At 50.7% G+C, this 22,788-nt stretch overlaps 1 protein-coding gene across 6 annotated transcripts in view; it reads left to right on the plus strand.

Moving 5' to 3' along the window:
* The first annotated feature begins 450 nt into the window (after positions 1-450).
* The window catches only part of GCNT4 (glucosaminyl (N-acetyl) transferase 4), a 31,474-nt gene continuing 9,136 nt past the window's right edge, over positions 451-22,788 (plus strand). Inside the window, exon 1 of one of the 6 annotated variants that reach the window (XM_070517930.1) lies at positions 451-2,714. Coding sequence is in view for 3 of the 6 variants with exons in the window: in XM_044778001.2 (XP_044633936.1) it covers positions 2,795-3,159 (365 nt within the window). In the remaining 3 variants the exon portion in view is untranslated. Of the gene's footprint in view, positions 2,715-2,759; positions 3,160-3,728; positions 4,105-9,282; positions 13,292-13,337; positions 19,305-22,788 lie in introns of those variants that run through there. The other 5 variants (XM_044778001.2, XM_014830125.3, XM_044778003.2 and 2 more) reach the window with 5 other exon arrangements.

Raw genomic sequence — 22,788 nt, forward strand, 5'->3', positions numbered from 1 at the left:
TTTCCCACCCACCGTCTATCACTGCATTAATCTTGAGTTTCCCATCTGCCCCAGTAAAAGAATCACCTGGGAGGCTTCTTAAAAACACAGATTCCTGGGCCCCACTCCAGGCTTACTGAATCAGAATCTCCAGGGAATTTTTTTGACAGCTGCCTAGGTGAGTCTTATCAGGCAAATGTGGGAGACACTACGTCAACCCAAGTTATTGTAGCCCATTTCAGTTGGTTGATATCCACTTCATTCATTTAACAAATATTGAATGAGCACCTAAAATGTGCCCAACATTGTTTTAGGTGTGAGGAATACGGCAATGAACAAGACAAATTCCATGTCCTCGTGGATACCATGTCTCGAGTAAACAAGCAAAAATTTAATTTCAGATAGTGATAAATGTCATCAAGCGCAGAACAGGATAAAGAGCTCGAAGGTGACATGGAGGGCAGCAGGCTGTTGTTTTAGGGGGCGCAGGGCCAGGGGGCTGGCTTTGAGAAGTTGCGTCTGAACAGACGCCAGCCGGAATGATGAGAAACTGCTTACAAATCTCATTGCAGTCCCATTTATATCATTTTTAATCTATATGTCTCATGTCTCCTAAATTAGATGGGATTTTCTTCAAGGTCATACCCAAGGTATAAGTATTCTCCCATAGCAACCAGTGTAGCACTTTGCACAATCAAGAACTCAGTGAATCACACCAGACTCAGAACACTTCATCCTTAATTACACCTTTAAAGACTCAGCCAGGGGGGGATCCTGCAAGTTATCTGCTTGCTCAAGAAAGGAAAATTCGGGAAACATTAGATCATCAGATACTCAGACCAAGACCAGACTTCTTGCTTGTTTCCAGCTGCTAGCATAGTCACAGATTCTTATCAGAAAGTCTTCAGAATATGTCAAGATCTGGTCATCTGTGCATGACTCTGCAGTGGTGAGGTCAGACACTAAGCTTTGATGGATCCTGGTTATAAGATGTGATGTTCCCTTCTCCGATGATACTCAGGATTGTCATAAAAGCCAGATGAAATTAATGAAAGGAGAGACACTTTAAAGCATGCTAATTGCTACAGTGTGACAGCATGCTATTATTACAGCCAAAGTAATTCACCGCGTTCTTGTGGTAGGTATTTGCATGTTTTCAGCGTCTCCTTTCTGCAGTGAAACTTGAGAAGGAAGAGTCTGCCAGGCATGCCTTCCCTGTCCAAGCTCTGCTTTCGAAAGCCCTCCTTACTCATCTTTGCTTTTCCTACTTCTCCTTCAGGGATGTGCTTGGATCGCCCGCCCCCCGGAGTGAAGTTCTTTAGTGGTGTGCTTAGTGGCTGTGCCCCCGTGGCTGAAATCCTCAAGCATGGCTGCCATTTGGCCCATCGACTGCCATTGGCCCCAGTCGGTTGGCTCCTAGCATCTCCTGTCCTGTTGGTTATTTGTGTTCTGGATGCAGGGACTACCTCTGTAACTACAGTGTCTTTCTTTGAGGGCAGGGACTGTGTTCTATCTTTCTTTTCACGGGTGAGGGGGGGCTGTGGTGGCTTGCAGACCATTTGGATTCCAGTCCTTGGAGGCCTCAGTTTCCTCAGTTGTTAACAGCATGGACACTGGGACAGACCACCTGGGTTGGAGTTCTGACTCTGTCACTTACTGGCAAGTTATTTCACCTCGCTTGCCTCTCTCTCCTCTTCTGTAAAATGAGAATAGAAACGGCACCTCCCTCATAAGGTTGTGAGAATCGAAAGAGGTAATCTGCATAAATTGCTTAGAACAGCGCCTAAGATGGATAATAGAACCCTTAGTTGTTTTTATCAGCGTCATCCTCACCATCATGTGCAGACGAAGGAGACGAGAAGGGTGAATTATGCGACATTTAATGACTCTTCCAGAAAGAGGATACCCGGGGAGAAGGAGATGAGTGCAAAGCCACCCATTTGCTTGAAAGTAAGTCTGCAAAATGGATATTAAATACTTGCTCCCCCAGCACAGGGAATTTTTTAAAGACAGAGTAGTTTCAGAGTCTCTGCTACCCTGGACAGACTCCAGGTCCCGGGAGTAAAGGATGTGGGGTCCCATGTGGCAGTCCCTCTTTGGGATTCACTGGGTCTCAGGGCCTAACCGGTTCCACCCAGCCCTGCCCGGCTCCTCACCCACCGGCCAGCCAGACAAGGCCCTCAGGCAACATAGATTGACAGAGGAAGGAAAGAGGAAACCGGGAGGGATTTCCCCGCCCTGAGCTCCCTGCCCTATAAAGCAGGCCCTGGGAGCCTCTGGCCCCAAAAGGCCCTGGTGCGCCCCCAGAGACTTCTGGAAGGGCTGGAAGTGCAAGCACAGTGGAGAGCATCCACCTCACAAATTAGCATATTCACAAGAACCCACTACGAAGCGAGTCCTGGATGTTGCCCAATGGTTAAGTAGGTGTGTGCTTGCCTCTCTGCAATTATTGGGTGAGCAGGATTCGGGCCGGATACTGCGCCCGCATGGCCAGCCACGCTCGCCCCCTCTCGAGGGTGAGGAGGAAGCCTTAGTGTGTGGGCTGGCAGGTGGGCACTGATTGAAAAACAACTTTGTACCCTATTTATCCGGCATAAGGCTCCCCCTTCCCACGCTCCTCCTGGATGGTATTTCTCCAGGCTCCGTGGGACACTGTCTTACCAAAGGCAGCGAGGCCATCCTGCGGGGCCGGAGCCTCACAGCGCCCGGCCTTCGGGGGAAGCAGAGTCGCAGAGGTGAGTTTGCTTTATCACCGCCCTCTGAGCGACTTCAGGCAAGTCGCAGCTCTCCAGCCCTCGGGTTTCTTGTCTGTTTAATGCGGGGAGGGAACCGAACCTGGATGACGCTCAGCGCACAGCGGAGAGCCCGGCAGCTCGGCCGGAGCGGGGCGGCCACGCGCCTCGGGGCTGCGTCCCCGCGCGGAGGGGACCCGGCGCGCAGGAGCGGGGAGCTCCCTCTGCGGGCGTGCGGCAGCGGCGCTCCTCCTCGCCCCTCCGCGTCACGGGGGCGCTCGGCGCTCTGCCAGCCCCGCGCAGGAGCGCAACTCCTCGCAGGGCGCGCGCCGAGGTGGCCGAGGAGCGGCAGGAGGTGGGGGCCGGAGGCGGGGGCCGGAGCCGGGGGCGCAGCTCGCGGCCCTGCCGGGGCGGCCTCTGCAGCCGCGGGGACCCCGCGCTCCCTCTCGTAAGTCGACTTGGCCACGCAGGCCCGCGGGGACGCCCGGGTCGGGCGCTGGGCTCCTTTCAGCGCGGGGTGGCCGGGGCGCCGGGACCCTCTCCTCCTGGCGACTTTCACTTTCCCGCCGGGGAAACTCGGGCGCAGCGTCCTGGCGGGGAGGGGGCAGGGGCGCGCGGAGTCGGGGACCCCGCGGTGCGCCGAGCGGATGCCACAAGGCGGGGGCCCCGCGCGCGGCCGGCCGCTGGAAAGTTCCTGAGGTCCGCGCTGCGAAGGAGGGCGGCGCTGGCGCGGGTGTCCCGCAGGGTGTCCTGGCCGATGCGGGGGCGGCGCCCGCACCCCGGCTCCCGGGCAGAGCAGAGCGGGGGCCGGGAGCCGCGCGCGGTTCCGCAGGGTTCCCCGGGATCTCCCCGCGGAGAGAGCGCGGCGCTCTTTCCCAGGCGGGGTCCTCCGGGGCCCGCTCCTCCGGGCCGCCCACCCGCCCGCCTCCCCGCAGCCCTGGACCCGCCCGCCGCGCGCCCGGGACCGGGTCCTGGGCGTCCCCGCCCCTGCGCGGCGGAGGCGGGCGGGCGGCAGAGGGACGCGGCACTGGATGGGCTGCTGCTGTGGCTTCTGCATTTGGATGAGACGGGGGTCTCTTAACAGTTTGGGGAGCGGCCGCTGCGGGACGGACGGACCTCCCGGCTGCGCCCTCCGCTGGGACGAGCTTGCGCGCTTTTTAAGGTCGGGTGTTCGTGCCGCAGAGCTGGCCAGGGTCGTCCCCGGCGGACTGGGATCCGATCCGAGAGGCGGCGAGTCGGTCGCGTTCCGCCCGCCGTCAGGCTAACGCGGCGAGCGAGTGGGCGCTGTTTTGTGAATCTCCGGCGCGGGGGAGGCGTCCGCGTCGTCTCTGCGGCGGGGAAACTTGTGTGTCGCCCCCTCGCTGGGCAAGCGGAGAGGTGGCGTTACCCCGAGGCAAGTGTCTTTCCTTTTCTTGTCCTTAAAATTGAAACGCAACAAACCAGAAGACTAAAGGAGGTGGGGGAGTATTAATTCAAGTGTCCATGTGCTTTGGCGGACAAGGAGGTCACCCCTTTCGATGTTACACGCATAAAGCGCGCCCTTATTATTAAACTGGCAGCCTAAGTCTTTCTAGGACCTGTCTCTCTGACAGCTTTTATTGATAGCGTCTTGAAGTAAAATCTTTAAAAGTAAGTGAATTATTGCAGACAGCAGTTCCTATGTTGCCCATTCCAGGGTCCAGTTCTCTGTGAGAAGTGACAATTCAGATGCAGTTGAATCATCCTTTACTTATAGTTGCAGAGAAGCAGCAGCCAAAGAATCGGGTTGTGTGGCGCTGAATGCCTCCCACCCCCTCCTCCCCACCCCCGGGAGACTAAAGGAGAGTTTCCTTTGGGAGTAGGGGAGAGGTTCCCTCCTGTTTATGGCTTGTACCATTCCTTTGAGGGACAAAGTTTATAGTAATTTGCTAAATGCCACATCGTCTGGTCGGAGGTAGGTAGGGGTGAATGGCATAGTTGGGCAATAAGTCAAAGTTGGCACTTGATGGCCAAGTTGGTGTGCAGTGCTAAGTACCCTCAGGACAGGGTACTGACTTGCAGTGAACTCAGGTCATTGGGGGGCGGGATAGAGACGGTATGTGACAGTGTCCAGTTTCTGCTCTCTCCCTCGAGAATCACGGACATCTGGAGCCTCTGGTGCTGCGAGTGTGACTTGGTGACCTGGGGCTTATCATAGCACCACATACTGGAAGTAAGAGTGTGTCAGCTTCAAGGGATTTCCCTCGTAGGCCAGAAGCCGGGAGGAAGGCAGCAGGCAGTAAGATTTTGCGACGCGGGGTTGACCAGGCAGTGCAGCAGTCTAAGTTTATTGAGCACTTGCTGTGTGCCAGCGCCGTCCTGGGTGCTGGGGCAGGAGGCCTTCTTGGGGACGTTTAAGGTGGACCTGGAGGATGAGTTAGAGCTGCCTAACAGAGTGGGGGGAGGAGGGAGAGAGAGGGGATTCTCACCCCAGGGAGCAGTGTGCCCTGAGACAGAGCGGGGAGAGCAGGGAGAGTCCAGGGACAGGAGAGGGCGTGGGACCTGAGGGCAGGCTGGCAGCAGGTGAGGCGAGCAGGGACCCGGCCGCATGATGCCAGGCCTTGGGGCCACTCTGTGGAATTGATCTTCAGGACAGTTTCACACCTGAAGGGATCCTGATGAGATTTAGATTCAAAATAAAACAAGTCCGGTGGCTGGGTGGAGAAGGGACCTGAGGAGCCCCTAAGGCAGACGGGGCTGGTTCCGAGGGCCGCAGAGGCCTGGGGGTCTCGGCTAAGAGAGGGCAGCGGGGAGGACACAGTGCTTGGGTTCTGGCAGGCTCTGAGTCACCTGGTGACTGGTTCTGTGCAGGGTGTACAGGTGACTCCCCTCCATTTGGCCTGCGTGCTTGGGGGCACGGGGGCGAAGGAGCGCTGGAGCAGGGGCGCATTTGGGGAGGAAAGACAAACTGGTTTGGTCGAGCCTGAGCGGCTCCCGAGGCTCCCACTGGAAATACTTAACCGATGGCTGGATAGAGCAGACCCTGGCTGACCCTGCAAAGTAGCTGGGGTCATCTGTACCGGGTGCTATTTAAAGCCTGCGGTGGACGCGGAGACGGGAGCTGGAACAGAGTCCCTGCCTCCTGGGAGAGGTGGGAGGAAGACCAGGACGGGGCTGGGTCTCCAGCAGGGCCGCCGCGGGAGTGAGCGCCTGCGTGGTGCGTGTGTGTGCATGCGCACGTGCACGCGCTAGGGGGCTGAGGACTGGCGGTGGCTGCCGCTCTTAACTGCCTGGAAGCCGCCTCTGAAGTGAGAGGTGCGACAGAGGGTGGTATTTTTAAGGTGAGAGAGCCTCACCCGGATCCAGATCCGGATCCGTACGCGAATGGGAGGCAGTGAGTGGGCGGAGAGGCAAGTGTACAGAGCATCTGGAGCTCCCCCTCCCACTCCTGGAGTGTTAGGTAAAAAAGTCAGATTGTGCTTTTGATATCAAACTCATATAACATAAACTATCAACGTGTTGCAGAAACACTATTTTGAAGTACATATGACTGTGAAATTTGAATGTTTACTTCACAGATCATGCAAATTTAATGTTTCATGTGTGCATCACGAATGCACACGGTGTGCATGTGAGCATCGTGTATGCAAAATGTGTGCATTATGCCTCCCGTGTAGTGAGTGCTCAGTAAGCCCTCGCGCTGGTGGTTTTATTACGATGATGTTCTCATCATTTCCAGATGTAGGATCTGAGAACCAGAGAATTTTGAGAACCTAGCCAAGGCCATAGATGCCAACAGTGGCAGAGTTAGGGCTAGGATCCCAATTGCCTGACTCACAGGCAGTGGTGCCTTTCACTGAGCATGTGGACAAGTGTCAGGTGCTGGATGCTGTATGAAATGAACTGTAATAAAAGGACTGGTCACTGCTCGCCAGAGTGTGGACAAGCAAAGCAGATACTATCCACGTCGAGGCTTACAGGCTTTTCCCCAGCAATTTAGAGGTGTATGTTGTGTATTACTTTGCATTGCTTTGCATGTCATTTTATATGCATTTCCATATGCTGGTGCTTTTCCTAGTGGGATCTAAAGGCTGAAGCTTCAAGTATATAAAATCAAATAAAATTAATCAGGAATTGAATGCGGCTGCTTCGAAACCTAATGGGCCCCTGGGCACGGTGGGCTCAGTGTGGCCTTTTGGGGAAAGAATTAGATCACTATTTACTATTTTAGAAGATGTGGGAAGCCAGATAGCATTTGATAAAAGCAGGTCACACTTTCATGGGTAATGAAGCTTGATCTGTTGAACATAATAGAAAAATACAGGGAAAGCGGAGGAAGACCAGAGGGAAACTGCCTGTTATGTAAAATGCCAGAAAATGAAGCAGAAGCAGAAACAGAAGTCTGCTTTATGAAGCTGAACTAACACGAAACGCTGAGGGTCAGAAAGTGACAGTGGAGCTTCTGCTAAGCAATGTGAAATTTTAAAAAGAGCATAATCTTAAAGACGAATGTGTGGAGTTTTAAAACCAATAAATCCTCCCTAATTTGGACTTAATGGGAAATAGGCCATTGTGTCTTAGTAAAACCTTAGAAATACACGCATTTAAAAAAAACCCCTGGGGCTGGCCTGGTGGTGTAGTGGTTAAGTTTGCACACTCTGCTTTGGCAGCCCAGGGTTCACGGGTTCAGATCCCAGGTGTGAACCTATCTATACACTTCTCATCGGGCCATCCTGTGGTGACATCCCACATACAAAGTGGAGGAAGATTGGCACAGATGTTAGCTCAGGGCCAATCTTCCTCACCAAAATAAAAACAAAATCCCTATGCTTTTGTTACTTGGAGCAGTAATTCTCTAAGTGTGGTCCCTGGACCAGCCACATCAGCATCACCTGGGAACCTGTTAGAAATGCACATTCTGAGACCACTAGATCTGCTGAATCAGAACCTCTGGGGGTGGGGCCCAGCACCTGTGTTTTAATACTTGGAGCCAGCCTCCATTCCTCCTGAATTCTCACTTCTTTGGTCTTGACCTTCATGGCCCTCTTGTGGTCACTAGCTTCTGACTGTGCTGCTGACCATCTGTCAGTCAATATCCTCATCAAGGGTTGCACCCAGACCTAACCCATCCCGAGGTCTAAACTGGTGGAAGATGCTTCTCAGATCCCTCAGGCCCTAACGGTCTGCAGCTCTATGGTCCTCACACTATCCAGGACCACACTGGTTTGGTTTTGCTGCCTTTCCCCCATCTTTTGGCAGTCTCATACCAACCAAACTGTGACTCCTCCCAAACATGGAGCAGCCAAAACTTTGCCCTGTTCTCCGCAGACGCTCCTCTGCTACCATGTTTCTCCATCTGGGACGAGCGCAGTTAACTTCTTGGACCTTAGTGTTAGTCTTTGTATATATCTCTGTTAAATTTTATCTTACTAGATCCAAGTCTGTCCAAATCTGTTTGGACCCGATGTCTGTCCTTTTTCGTAGAAATCTTTGTGTCCTCTGCCTATTGGGCCGCTGATATCCTGGCCCAAGGAGTCAATGACAATGTGAGTATCTTTGTTAGAGGCCTTCCTCACAGTTAATGAGGCTTAAAGACTTGGCCTCTTTTGTGATCCTTGTGGGGCCAACATCAGAAGAGTTGTCATCTCTCCCATCATTGTTTGCACTGAGTTACCGCTGTTCTGAAGTGCTCCCTCGCATGGTGTCTCCACACGGGCCGTGTTTTCTGACTCCATCCTCGGTGTCTCTCACAGGACCGTCTCTATAGCCCCTTGTCAGGTGCCGTTTGACTCTGATGATTGCTTCCCTGCCCCTGTTTGGTTTATCCCGTCAGCTTGTTTATTTTTGTGGGTGACACAGGTAACTCTCGGCTTATTTATGGCCAGACGAAAATGAATTCAGAAATTTTTAAATAATAGGAAGCAAAACTTGTGTCTCGTCATTTCTCCTGCTTCACTCTCCCCTTCCCCCAGCTCTAGAACTCAAGGGTTTTGTGCTCAAGCCCACATTTAACCAAGAGACTCAGGTCATTTAATTCTTTTTTAAAACACTTAAACTTCTGCTCCTACATGATTCTTGCAAGAATACAATTAGATGACATAAATGCACAAAGAAGTTTAAAAAGGCAAAAAGCAAAACAACTTTATGGCAAGAATGCTTTTACCCGTGGCTGCTAGAGCGTGGAAAAAGGGCCTGGAATCCTGCCCTCTTACCCCGTTCCTGATCCGTGTCAGGTCCTGCTCGAGCCTTCTCGCTCCTCCCTCCCTGCTCCCCACAGGGAAAGACCAGCCCTAACCAAACTGCAAAAAATCTCAGTAAAATCCAAGCCTGCTTTCTCCCTCCAGGATGCTTCCAAACCTCTCTCCATGCGAGGTTTTCCCCGTACCGTGGCCAGCAAAAGAAACTGCCTGGTGCTAATGGAGCTCTCTGGAAGCTCAAGTAAACCTCCAGGAGTGGTTTGCCCCGCCAGCTCTTTGCCTGCTTCTGTTCTCCCTCTGCCCCTCTTGTTTTTCTCATCTAGTTGAGGGCAAAATAGCTGAGGTTGTCCCTTTGGAGGAAGGCTTCCGGCTGTGCTCAGACTCGGACAGTCGGCCTACCTGCTCTCTCAAAGGCTGGACCTGTGTCCAAGGGCCCTGCGGACCCTGGCGGGGCGCCTGGTTGTCTACCAGGTCCGCACGGCCTGTGAGGGAGCAGTTTGTTCAGACTGCAGCTGCAGGTGGGCAGTCGTGCCCAGGACCAGGGAGAACAAGGCCCAGCACACTTCCTGGACTTGCCAACGTCCCTTTTCTCTTCCTTCTGCCCTTCTGCACCCCCGCTGCATATCTGGAATATTTGCACTGTTGTGTCATTTCTCCACACCCCCATGTTACACCTGGCTGCAGCAGGGAGGGGCTCTCTGCTAGCCATCATCTTCCACCAGGGTCTCTGCCTTTAACCTTTCCAGCAAGCACCCTGTCCTGCTGTCAGGCAGGCAGAGTCGGAGAGGTGTCATTACCGATGGGGCGGCGGAGAGAAGTGGAATGACACGCAGGGTGGACACGGAGTAAGTTGCAAAGACTAGATCCTGAAAAAATACTAACAGAGTGATATGGAGGTTGTGGAGCTGAAGGAAGGGACGGGGAACCAGAGGAGAGATCCTAAGAAAGGAGGAACACAAAATCAACACTATAGCAAGAAAATCCCTGAATAAAAGATTCCAAATGCTAGCTAATGACTTCTCTCTTCTGGGAAATTATCTCTACGAGATAAAATTCAAATGTAACAAAATAACTAGCGTTTCTTGAATTGCACTGCCAAGTCACCCAGGACCTAACTGTTTATTTCCATTTCCTCCAGGCAGCACAGTTTCTAGTCACCTCTCTCCAGAATCTAACACAGTGCCTGCCTGGCACACGGCAGGCACACAGTGAAGGGTGGGTGGCTGGGCAGCCAGTTGAAGGTGGATAGAAAGAGGATCTGTAAGAATAAAGGTGTGTGTAAGGTCCATACCCAAAGAAGAGAAAGCAGGGACGTGAAGAGATGTTTGTATGTGAATGCCCATGGCAGTGTGAGCGAACTTTTGGGAGCCATCTCCCTGGTCTGACGGGCAGACCTCCAAGCGAGCTGCACAGGCTGGAAGGCCATGCTGTGCCATGAAGCCGCCGTGCAGGCCTCAGCCTGTGCAAGAATGACATTGCAACCCCACACCTAGTGACTGAAGACCCCAGCTGGACACAACAGGAAAAGATAGAGGGTACCTTGCTCTCACATTTCCACGCTGCATTTTTTAGAGTTTGAGGAAAAATAGCAACCCTGGCCCTTGCCTCCTTCCACACTTAGATAACATCAACTTTACAAGCCTTGTTTGACATATAAACAAAAAGCTCTTGTTATGTTATCTGTAAAGTATATGAATATTAGAGCTATGAGCTCTTTTTCTGCACATGCACTGCTTTGTTAAAGGAACAGTATGTAAACTGCCTTCAGACCTGTAGACCTCGGAGCAGGCCCTCAGAATACTCTGCTCCGCTCTTCCCTGGGGCTGGAGTTCCTTGCTTAATTATTTGAACAAACTCCATATAACCTCTACCCGACTATTCCAGTCGACGGCAGCATTATTCACAATAGCTAAAAGGTGGAAACGGTGCAGGTGCCCATTGACAGAGGAGTGGATAAACAAAATGTGGTGTGTATACACACACACACACACACACACACACACAATGGAATATTATTCAGCTTTAAAAGGAAGAAAATGTTGACACATGCTACAACATGGATGAAACTTGAAGACCTTATGTTAAGTGAAATGAGGCAATCATAAAAGGACAAATACTTATGATTCCCCTAATACGAGGTTCCTAGAAGAGTCGAATTCATCGAAAGAGAAGGTAGACGCGTGGGTGCCGGGGGCTGTGGGGAGGGGAAGGGGCGTTAGTGTATACTGGGGACAGAGTCTCAGTTGGGGAAGGTGGAAAGTTCTGTGCAGGGAGCTGGTGATTGTTGTACAACAGTGAGGATGTACTTAAATGCCAAAGAACTGTGCACTTAACAATGGTTAAAATGGTAAATTTTATGTTATGTATATTTTACCACAACAAAATGATAGAAAAAAAGAATATTTTTATGGTCATCAACTAGTTCATAAATATGGAACAACAAAAGTTATTTTTATAACATGCAGTGACCCAGGTAGTCCTTGGAAAGTATAGATCACAGAGAGAAGACAGCAGTGACACCAGACTTAAAAGGATGTTTAAAGCCGTGCTGGTGAAAAAGGATTGCGGGAAATCTGCCATGAGATTGGGGACCGTCAAAGGCTTCTAGTGTTGCGCGCTGCTGGTTACCCCTAGGATTCCCTCCTTTTTTAAAAAAGACCAACTTTCCACGTTGGAAAATGTCAAACCCTCAGAAAAGTTGTCGGAATGGTACAGTGGGCCCCCGTCTGACTGCCCGTCGACCATGAGGGTGGGGAAGCCTTTGACGAGGCTTCCACGGCATCCTGCCTGAGGGCGGCCGCGGCTGCTCCCTGAGGTGGACTTGGGGTGCAGGTGCTGGGGATGGCGCCCAGCCCTTGTCTGCAGAGCAGCCCTTCTCTGAAACGGTCCTCCTCTGGCTGCGCTTGTTTAAACCCTTGGAACCCCTTACAGCAGGCACCCCATGGGCCAGTCTGCATTCCTGCCAGACGGACTCAGGGTGTGAGCTCAGTTAGTCGACACAGCATCCGTGTGAGCCAGTGCCCTCTGCCCTTGCACCAAGGAGGAGTCTGGGGCTAGCTAGGTTAGCGACAGCTCATGGGTGCATCAGGACTTAAATTGAGACCCATCGGCTTTACCTTCCGAACCCTACGTTGTCCACAGAGGTCGGGATGGAGGAGTCAAGTGTGTGGCAGGGAGAGAGCAGTGGGGTCAGACAGGGTCAGGTAGGGACCGGAGAGTGGCTCAGAGCCGCTCAGCATGCCTTACCCCACATGGTGCTGATTGCTATCTTTGTCTTGATATGTAACAAGCTTTTTACAAAACAAGCTCTCCAGCGGGCATCCCGTCTGCAAGGTGACCTTCAGACGTCTGTGGCCTGCCCCGTGCTTGGGGCTAGAACCGTACAAGAGGGAGTTTGCCCCAAGCCCAGGAGTGCTTACCCGAGGCGTGGTGAGCTCATGCCAATGTCCTTTAGATGTTCACCCAAAGCCTCCAGCTGCCTCCGGATACAGATGAGAAGTGCAGCAGCATCTGAGACGCGTGGTTTTGCACTTGGCTGTATATGGGATTGTACTCTTGTACGAGTAGACACCTCAGCCTGTTTAAATTTAAGCTCAGTTTTGCTTGTGTTGTGTATCTGTTAGGCATTACCCTTTTCAAATGGTCGTCTTTCAGAGTACATTTCTGCAAAGTTGCTTAAACATATGAGAGCTTATTTTTCTAACAGGAATGCAGAGTAGTCATTTGCTGCTGGGGGTCCAGTGGTTTGGGGATTTCAGGGGCTGAAAGCACTGATATTCTCTTGGCCTGTTCTTCATGGTCCCCAGATGGCTGCTACAACTCCAGCCATCATGTCGGAGTTATAGGCAGAAAAGTGGACAAAGGAGAAAAAAGAACAAAATGGCATACCTCCGCCCTGAATCAGATTCCTTTAAAGAACTTTCCCAGATACCCCACATCATATTTCACTGACCTCTCCCTCCAATGAAGCCGGAGAAAAAGGCTTTTAGAGAGGCACATTTCTGCCACCAACGATATCGGGGTTCTCTCAGTAAAGAAGAAAGGGAGGATGGATATTGGAAAGCAACTGGCCATTTCTACCAGAGCCATATGTAAAATCCTTGCCTGCAGAGTCTGTTTCTGAATTTCATCCCACTGCTCTGTGTTCTGGCACCAGCACTACACTGTCAGATTGCAACATTGTAATCCCTTTGGAAAGCTGAAGAGTCTGGTGTTTCCTTATGCATTCTATATAGTCGCCATATAAATTTGCTTAGGTGTTTCGTTTTTAACTAAACAATCTTCTTTACTTTTCCATTCTATTAACCTCAAAGAAAACCTACATGTTGAGACCTGTTATCTTGATTAAAAACATTGCTAGAATGCATCCTTGTGGGACATGCCAGCTGGAGAGCTTCCTGGAGTCATTTCTAGATTCGACTTTTGGTAAGACATTTTACCCGAAATCTCTGCTTTTGAAATTCCTGTTTTGGCAGAATTTTCCCGAGCACTGCAGATTTTATTTGTTTTACCCTTTTAACTTAATTTTTAAGTTCCTAGGTCTTAACTTTATGGTGTCTGTACTCACACAAGCTCTTGGGACCATTTGTATATTTTAAACCAAAAACCACTGATCTTTACGAAATGGTGAACTCATGCCAGAGTTGCCGGTCTTGAATCTTTTGGTGGAAGTTGAAACGTATTGAAGTCTCGGGCTCAGCTCCCCGCCACATCGGCAGAACACAGAAAGCAAGTAAAGGAGCTCTTCTGATGATCTAAAGCTGGGGTGTCTAATCCGTCCGTGGGGAGTGTGGCCAGCCTTGAGCCATCTCTGCCGTCGGTACCCTTGGTTCATATGTTTGTCCCTGTGCCACCTCTGCCCGTAGTTGTGGGCGGTGGAGATTCTCCTTTAAATGCACACGGTGAAATCAGAGTGAGCGCCCAGAGGCTGTGTAACCGCTGAGGAGCTGATTTTGGCCACTGTCAAATACGGAGTTAGCCATATCATACCAAGTAAGTGCTTCCAAAAACTTCTGGGGAGAAGAAATCATACCATGTAGACCTTGGTTGGGGAAGGGAGTTTTTTTTCTTTCTAGTACACCAAACATGCATTTTAAAAAAATAGACAGGGGCCGGCCCCGTGGCCAAGTGGTTAAGTTCTCATGCTCCACTGCGGTGGCCCAGGGTTTCCCCGTTCAGATCCTGGGTGCAGACATGGCACCACTCATCAGGCCACGCTGAGGCGGCATCCCACATGTCACCACTAAAAGGACCCACAGCTAAAAATATACAGCTATGTGCCGGAGGGCTTTAGGGAGCAGAAGAAGGGGGAAAAAAAGAAGACTGGCAACAGTTGTTAGCTCAGGTGCCAATCGTTAAAAGAAAAACGTAATTTGCTTGATAATTCAACTATAGGTTTTAAAAGAAATACACATAAATGTTTTTCAATTCAGTTTTTCCTCTTTATAGAAAAAGAAGCCAAAATAGTCCCAATCAACGCTTTTAATTTAGAACATAAAATATATTTCGGTTCTGTATTGTGTATTCTGAGAAGGGAATGTAAGCTGCTGTTTATAAAGCTTGGGAGGCAATGATGGAATCCATTAATTAACGCCTGTTTTAAAGGAGGAATCGTTTGATTTAAGCTGTTTCCGTCCAAGCTAAAATTTGAGGGCATAGGTATTTTTGGAACCCATCCTTCCTTCCTTTTTTCTATAGAAAATTTAATCATTTGCCACATGATGAGGTCACAAATTGTTGCAGAATAACTTTTCATTCAGTAGCGTCATTTCTGCCCCTTTGAACTTCCTGCTGAAGACTTCTTGGCCATGTGGCTTTGCCCCACAACTGATACAATCAGCTTTCGGTGTTTGTGCTGTGGACTAGAAGCGACAAAGCCCAGACTCAGGGTGGCCATCTCCTATCTGGTGTGACTATAAAAAGCTGGCTGGATTCCACACTTTGCTCCATTGCTACGGCCCAGATTTCCATTGACCTTGGGGGACAACCATCTGGTAAATACGTCCTGATGTAGGTTGCTCATTTCCCATGTGACCTTAAATGATCCCATAAATCTCCCCAAACCCAAGAGGCTCCAGTGAAAAATGACAATGTAAAGAGGCAGTTGACAGACTGATGTGCATGCCCAGCGTTTTCATTCAGACCTCTACTCTTGAATCTTGCAGGTAGGGTAGACCTTTATTTAAGGAAGGTAGGGATGTAGTGTTTGTGCTTGTAAACTGAAGCACACCGCCTGTAGAGGAAGCCCATGTGGTGACACGTGCTGCGGGGCCCTCAGCCAGAGCCCCTTTGGATGGGGGGCATCCTGCTTCCCTGAGCTCAGACGATTGTAACTGGACGTGTCATCTGAGCAGTTGGTGCTGGCGGAGGCCCTGTGTGGGGAAGCGTTCCGTGCGCTCACGTCGCTGCAGCATCCTTGGTGCACTCGTTTCTTGTGTGCTCCTGAGGGATGGCTTTGCCGGACAGGCGTGCTTGAAGGAGTCATTGCGGTTCTGTGCTATCTAGAGAAGAATTGCCCTACAGATACTGAACTCAGGGGAAAAGTTTGTAGCATCTGCAATGCAGAGAGTTCCAGAAGCTGTTTACCTGGCTGTAGCCCTGCACACTTTTACTTCCTCTTCTTGGATGTGTTTTAAAGGAGCTCTTTGGCTCTTGATCTTTCATAGGATATTGCGCAGACTGGGGAAAAAGCTGAAGATTAACTAGAGTAACTATCTTCTTGTCCTTCAAAATCCAAGACAGGTGTATATCTTCAGGAACGATGTATGCAGCGGACGTTAACAAAGAAGAATGTTGTCAAATACTGAAAAGCAAATAATAATTAGAATGTCAGAGTGAAGGGAGAAATGCATGTGCTGTTTTAGAAAAATAAAACTGAACCACAACGTATTGACTCTTCCCAGTTTTCCCAAGAAACCATTCCTCCTGTAGAGGTCCTGGGCCCCAACGTTTACACACCAGAGTTGTTGGTTTGGTGTCCGTAGCCCTTTCACACACATGAGGTCAGAGGACCGTTGTAGTGGCACTGTGGGATACAAGAGCCGGAATCCCACTTGAGGAGTGTTTTATGGCAAAGCCCAGACGAGGACTCTGGCCTTCTGCCTTTGTCCCACTGAGCAACTATCCTGGGCCAGGCGGGTGTGGGCTGGGCTGGAGCGTGAACAAGGCCTGTCTGGGAGACAGATAATAAACAAATAAACGAAGTACCTCCTGCTGCGACAAGTGCTGATGAGAACGCAAGTGGGTTGATCATTGGGAGAGAGATTTGGGAAGGGTGATCAGAGAGGATATTTCTCCTCCAACGTGAGAGATAGGGAGGGGCCAGTCAGGCCAGGATCCAGGGACAAATGGTCTAATCACGGGACAGCAAGTGCAAAGGTCCCAAGGCAGGAGAAACTGGGATTCTAGGAGCTTTGAGAAGCCTGATGTCGCTTAGAGCTGAGTGAGCAAGAAAAGGAGCAGAATAAGATGAAGTTGGAAAGGAAGGTGGAGACAGGAGCTGGCTGGGCCTTGGGACCGTGGAAAGGATTTCTGATTTTATTCGAAGTGCAGTGAAGCCCCAGGGCAGGGTGTGAACCTGGGAGTGACAGTGGTCCGAGTTTCTGTTGAGCAGACCCTTTGGCCACAGTACCCAGGAAGGATCAGAGGGAGGCTAGGGAGAGGCTATTTCATGTGGAGGCGCGAGGCGATGCTGGCTTGGGTTTGAGTGGTTCCCGTGGAGTGGAAAGCGGTGTGTGGATTCAAAATACATCCTGGACGTACAACCAACAGGCTTCTCCTACTGCCAAGAGATTGGAGGCGCAGCCTCGCATTGTGGTTTATAGTACAGGTGCTGAAGTCGGGCCACAGTTGAAAATCCTTGACTCCGCCACATACTAGCTATTTATCCTCCATGACTCAGCTTCCTAATCTGAAAAATGGGGATAGTGATAGTACCTACCTCATAGGTTTATTGAACAGAATAAATAAGATAATGTAAATGGGGCCCGCGCTCAGCATTTACCGTCAGGAAGGGACAGGTGTGTGTCCTCACACTGGCAGCATAAAGATTTGTGTTGACTTTGGCCCGAACAATCTCAGCTGAGGGAGCAATGGGGCCAGGATGGATTGAATGCCACCATGAGGGGCCTGGATGTGGGGAGCAGAGGTCTCTGTTCTGTCCCCTCCCTCGAGGGGACCAGTGATGTACAAACGTGTGTAATGGGGGAGACGTGTTCGCGCCATCCAAGAACAAAATGATGCTAACGGATGGCCAGGCCTCATTTCCCCAGTTAGAGAGGAAGGAATTTGAACTCAGTCCCCATTGAAGTCCTTGTTGGTTTTAGGATTTTGCTCCCAGGCTTCTTCAGGAATTATGAGTTAATTAATTAAGCTTTGGTGGAGACGTCCCAGAAAAGGAAATTCTATTATTTAGATGTTCGTTGACCACAGTTAGAAATGGTTTACTTTCCAACAGTTGACAGACCCAGTTTAGAAAAGGACTCACTCACAGTCTGTTGTGAAATGGAAGAGACAGATAAGACAGTGCCTGTATACTGAGGCTTCTGGTTAAAAAGCAAGCCAGAAAGGTGTGTTTATAGAAAACAGTCTGGAAGGACACCCTGTCCACAGAATGTTATTGCCAGATGGTGGGTTACTGGTGAGCTCTATTTTCCTCTTCAGGCTTTTCTGACTTTCTGGGTTTTTTTTTTTTAAATGGCAGTGTTTACTTTTATAAACAGAGGATGGAAAACTTTCTCCTTTCCGAGGCTGTCACCCTTCTGTGAGGACTGCTCGTCCTCCGTCTGTATCACGCCGTTCTTGTGTTGTGTGTGGCGGCTGTTTACCCCTCAGCCCGATGGGTATTGGCCTTTGCAGTCTTCCCTCTAGAACAATGGGAACCAAAGGCCGTCTGGGCCAGGACTTGCCTTTCTGCTCCTCTGCACGACTCTTCGGGTGTGTGGGGGTGTTGAGGAAATTCATCTCGGCTGACTCATCCTCCCACTAATGGTCTCACTCTTACTCCAGAACTTTCTCTGGGTTTGGTGTTGAGCGTGTCATCAGGGGGAATCAATGGCTTTATTGAACTCGAGGAGCTGCAGTGGAAGGACTGTAGCTTGTTCAACTAGATCAGGACCTATTTTCAGTGACTTCATCTTTTTATTAGTGTCTTAAGTAATGATTCTTCTTTGTAAGACTTTAAAAGGAAACAAAAGCCTGACATTTCTAAATCAATAAGAAGCAATTTCTTCATCTCCCTGTGCCTCAGTTTCCTGACTTGTAAGAGAGGGATGCAGGTCCTCCCCACCTGGTTGATCTGCGGGGGGACTGAGTTATTACATCCAGAGTTCTAGGAACAGTGTCCCGAGTAACGACTCTTTATTGAGTGATTCTACCTTAATAATAATGAGATAATTAAATTAGTAAAGAGCATTACATGGAGGCAGTCAGGCATAATTCTAATATTGAATCTATGTCGAGACTTTGGGGGAGAAGTTTGTGATTTACCATTCCCCTTCCTTGCCTGGGTCAGGAAGCTTGCACTCCTTTGACTGTCCCGGGTTTTGAAATTGCTGATGAAGGAGAGTCTGTTGAAGAGCCACTAATGGCTGCGGTCATTCAGCCCTGGGTGCAGATAGAACCATTTAGCCGGGGTGTACCTCTGTGGGCCTGCCGTTTCGTTTAAGGCTGTAAACAGTGCCTGGGAGGGCTGGGAAAGAAGGTGGTTTGGGAAAATGCTTCCTTCAGCATCCTTGCTGGGTTTTTATTGAATTATCCAAATGGACCTTCTTTCAGCTGAGCTGTAGCCATCAGACCTCCTGTCAATTCCTTCCCAGTTCTGCCATCATCACAGGAGCCTGTACCTCTTTGGTGATAAACTCCACAGCAGCTCAGCCTTCCTTGTCTGCCTGGGCAGGTGGGAGGGGAAATACCCCTTCTCCCAGGGGTGGGAAATTATTTGTAATGTTATTATCAGACTACTTCCTGGCAGCAAAACACCTGCCTGCTTCCTGCCCACGAGCCGTTAAGAGGGAAGGAGCCAGGGTGGGGTGTTTGCAAAGGTGGCCCTGCCACCCTGTTTCCTAGGAACCACGTGGCCAGCACTCCTGCCAGCCTGAGCCCTGCTCAGACCTGGGCCAGGCCTCAGGAGCTCCTTCCCATCCTCCACACCGGGGCCTTTGGGGCTTTGCAGGCCTGGACTGCAGGTAGCAGGGAAGGGAGGTGGTGCCTGCCCGGCTCCCTCTGCCCCCTAAGCTCCTGGCCCCCTGGCTGTGCACTTCCAGGAGCTCCCTGTACAGAACCGGCCGGGAGGGGTGACTGGGAGGGGCCGTGGGTGTCACGCAGAGGCTCCATCCCAGAGAAAGTGGAGCAAGGTTGAGAACTGGGGTCTCAACCTCATGCCGGAGGAGAATGTGCTGACATCTTCACGCAGCTGGGAAGAGGTCCACGGCCCGTCCAGGTCAGACAGAAGTTCATTCATCCCAAAGGGCTGGCCCCTCCTGCCCACTTCCTTCCACCTGGGAAAAGCAAGGCGTGCAGTCAGAGGGCTGGCCGGCCCTGGCCAGCAAGGGAAGGGCCCTTCCTTTGACTTGGGATGGTCGGTACTGGAGGCTGCTCAGTTCCCCTGCTCTCCAAGGCCAATGGTGGGCAGACAGCTGTCGCTCCAGATGCCAGGGCGGGAAGGAAGAGGAGAAGGCGAGGTGCCTGGCTGTCCCGAGTCCCTCCCCTCCTTCCTTGAAGATGAACTCTCGTGCTGGCTGGCGAAGCTCAGACATGGGATCCAGGGCCTGTTCCCACAGGGCTTCTCACCGTGTGCCTGCCACCTCTCCCTTCCCGGTGCCCTGCCACCTTCCCCCACTAGGCAGGCAGCCATGGCCTCCTGGCTCAACGCAGACTCTCCAGGCAGCAGCTGAGTCAGGAAGTGTGGGCTCCAGGCCTTGCCCGCACGGGCGGGGGCAGCACAGGCCTTAGAAATGGGTGAGAGGACAGGGAGCGGCCTCTGCCTGTGCATGTGTGAGAATGGCAGTTAAATGGTACGGCACAAATGACGTGAGGACTCTGAAGACTTGCAAACCTCTTAAGAAATGTGAGGTCTTTTCATTTTACTGTGGTATCAGGGGGAACCATTAACTGACGCTAATTAGAGATTCTATGGACCAATGAAATGAGAAAAGAAAAAGCAAAAATTTACTTTGAGTAAGAGTCATTCAGGCCAGCCTGGTGGCACAGCGGTTAAGTGCGCACGTTCCGCGGTGGCCCGGGTTCACTGGTTCTGATCCACTTGGCAAACCATGCTGTGGTAGGCACCCCACATATAAAGTAGAGGAAGATGGGCACGGATGTGAGCTCAGGGCCACTCTTCCTCAGCAAAAAGAGGAGAATTGGCAGCAGATGTTAGCTCAGGGCTAATCTTCCTCAAAAAAAAAGAAAAAAGTCATTCTAATTCTAGCCATTTATGGAAGTTGTTTCCTATTTATGCCTAATTAACATGAATTAGGACAATGATGGGATAGATAGGTGGATAGTGATGAGGATTTTAGGCTGGTTAATTTTAAAAACTGCAGATGAGAAGCAGGCTTCCAGGACTGGAATTTGCTTGCCCTTGGAGAGATATTTGCATTTGTGAAGGAAGGGGGGATGACCTTGTAGGGACCTGAAACTGGCCACCCCAGGATACGTCTCTTTGGCATCGGGATTGTTTTGGGCTGATTGCTTTCGATAAACTGGGACAGGGAGGGAGGCTCTGGGGAATGGAACTTGCCCTTGTTGGGAAACATTTACATTTGTAAGGTAAATCTCTATCTGTAAAAGGTGCCTCCCTCTCTGTACCAGGAAGAAGAAGAGAGATGACCTTGTCCCTAGAAACTCTTAATGGGGAAGGCAAGAACTTAATTTGGTTGCTGTCTGGCAAGCTCATGTAACTGATTTAGGGTGGTGGCTTCTAACCTTTCTAACCTTTACTTAATCCGATTTGATTCTTGTCTAAAAGTCATGGGATCACCCAATGACCAGACCCCACCTGCACTGATACCATTTTAACTTTTTTCATGTGCTTTCCTTTGTCTTGTAAAGAGATGACTCACATACCCATGCCTTATAAAATTAGCCCTAACCCTCAACTTGGGGCAGCAGCAGCGGCTCTGCCTGCCCATGGGCCCTGTCCCCATGCTATTCCACACTATTCTCTAAATAAAAGAGCACTACTGCCAGATCTTGAGAGTCCAAGAAATCTTTCTTTCGTCTCCTCGGCTCACCGACCCCGCATCAGATAGGTAGATAGTTGAATGATAGTTTGATTGATTTGGGCTCGATTAATCTTCTAAATCTTATTTTGTCACATGTGCTCCTGTGTCACATGTGCTAATTCTAGACATGTGCTCAGGCTTCTGGGGTGGCAGTTTTGTTACCGCCCGTGTGGGCTCATCTGCTCACCACCAGACGTGCCCATAGTCAGGAGGCAAGGTGGCAGGAGAGAAAGTACTTTATTACAGCTTGCTTGTAAGAGGGAAGATGGCCAACTGGTGTCCGAAAGAACCGTCTCCCAGAACAAAGACTACAGACCAGTTATACATGGGGCTGGTCTCCGGGTGGGGAGATGGCTGGTCTCTGGGTGGGGCAGACATCTGGTCCCAGTTCCTGAAGGTCCTTTGTTTTAGTGGATATGCATCAGAGAATGGAGCAGCTGCTCTATACCCTGATCTTTCAGTTGTTATTGATGATGGCTTTTAGCACAGACTCTCTGCCCGGGGTCATCACATTCCTCAGGAACTCAGGAGAACAAAGTTAGCATCTTAAAGAAGCTGGGAAGGGCCACAAAATCTACAGAGCATGTCTAGGCCAGTTAGTTAGAGTTCATTTAAAGTTACAATATGGTTTCTTTTATACAATATGGCTTCCCTTGTGTCAACCTTGTGTTGAGCTGGTATCCATTTGTGTTGCCTGGTCCTTCGGGAGTCAGTTTTCCCACGGCTTTATAACAATGGGCAGGAACCTTGGCCTTGAACCCAAGTGGATGGAACCCTACCTGTTCAGTTTGGTTAGGAGGAGCAGAAAGCTGAGACCTGACAGGGGACCCAGAGCCCTGAGCCTGATTGGGACTCCCTTGACCCAGCAACGGTGTGGTCTGGACCTGGTAGCGCGGAAGCAGAAGAGGGAAGGATTCGAGGCGTGTTTATGAAGCAGTTTGTTAATGTGGCTGTAAGGGAAATGGAATAGTCGCTGGTTCTCGAGTTTCAAGCTTGGGTTGTTGAGTGGGTGGTCTCCCCATAAATTGAGAAGGAAACGCAGGAGAGGTCAAGATGTCAGGTTCAGTTACAGACCCCGTTGAGTGCCTGCAGGATATCTAGTGGAGATGTCCATCAAGCCCTGGATGTTCACCTTGGAAGCTTAGGCAAGAGGTGAGGGCTGGAGGTAAAGGTGTTGGCAGTGTGTATGCGGAAGCTGAAATCCAGAGAGGAAGAGTGTGCTTGAGCAGAGCAGTGCCCTGAGAGCCGGACCCTGGGAAAACCCACAGAGGAGACACTGGGGTGTGGCCGGAGAGGACTCAGATCCTGCGGGACAGCTGTCAATCAATAAGGGGTCGTTCTTTAAAGGAGAGTGATTCAAGTGAAGGCGAGTGAGGGTATGTCATTCCCAAGAGAGCTTTCTCACCTGGTCTATATGGAAGAAACCTACACACATAAATCAGGGTCAAATTTGTTGCTAATCCTCTCTAAGGAGACTGGGTACAATGGTTATGTCCTCATTTAAGATTTATTGAGATGGGTTAGGAAGTTGCGTGCGGGCTCCTCAGACCTCACCACTGCTCAGTATTTGAACCTCTTTGAAGCAGTGCTGGAGCTCAGCCAGCCCTCCTGTCCTCAAGCCGTGGGGGGTGCTGCCTGGACCCCTTCCTGCTGCTCCCACGTAAGCACACTGTGTCCTTCCCTTGGTTAGCACACACC

This window comes from Equus asinus, chromosome 9 (genome assembly GCF_041296235.1).
Source record: "Equus asinus isolate D_3611 breed Donkey chromosome 9, EquAss-T2T_v2, whole genome shotgun sequence".
Lineage (NCBI taxonomy): Eukaryota > Metazoa > Chordata > Mammalia > Perissodactyla > Equidae > Equus > Equus asinus.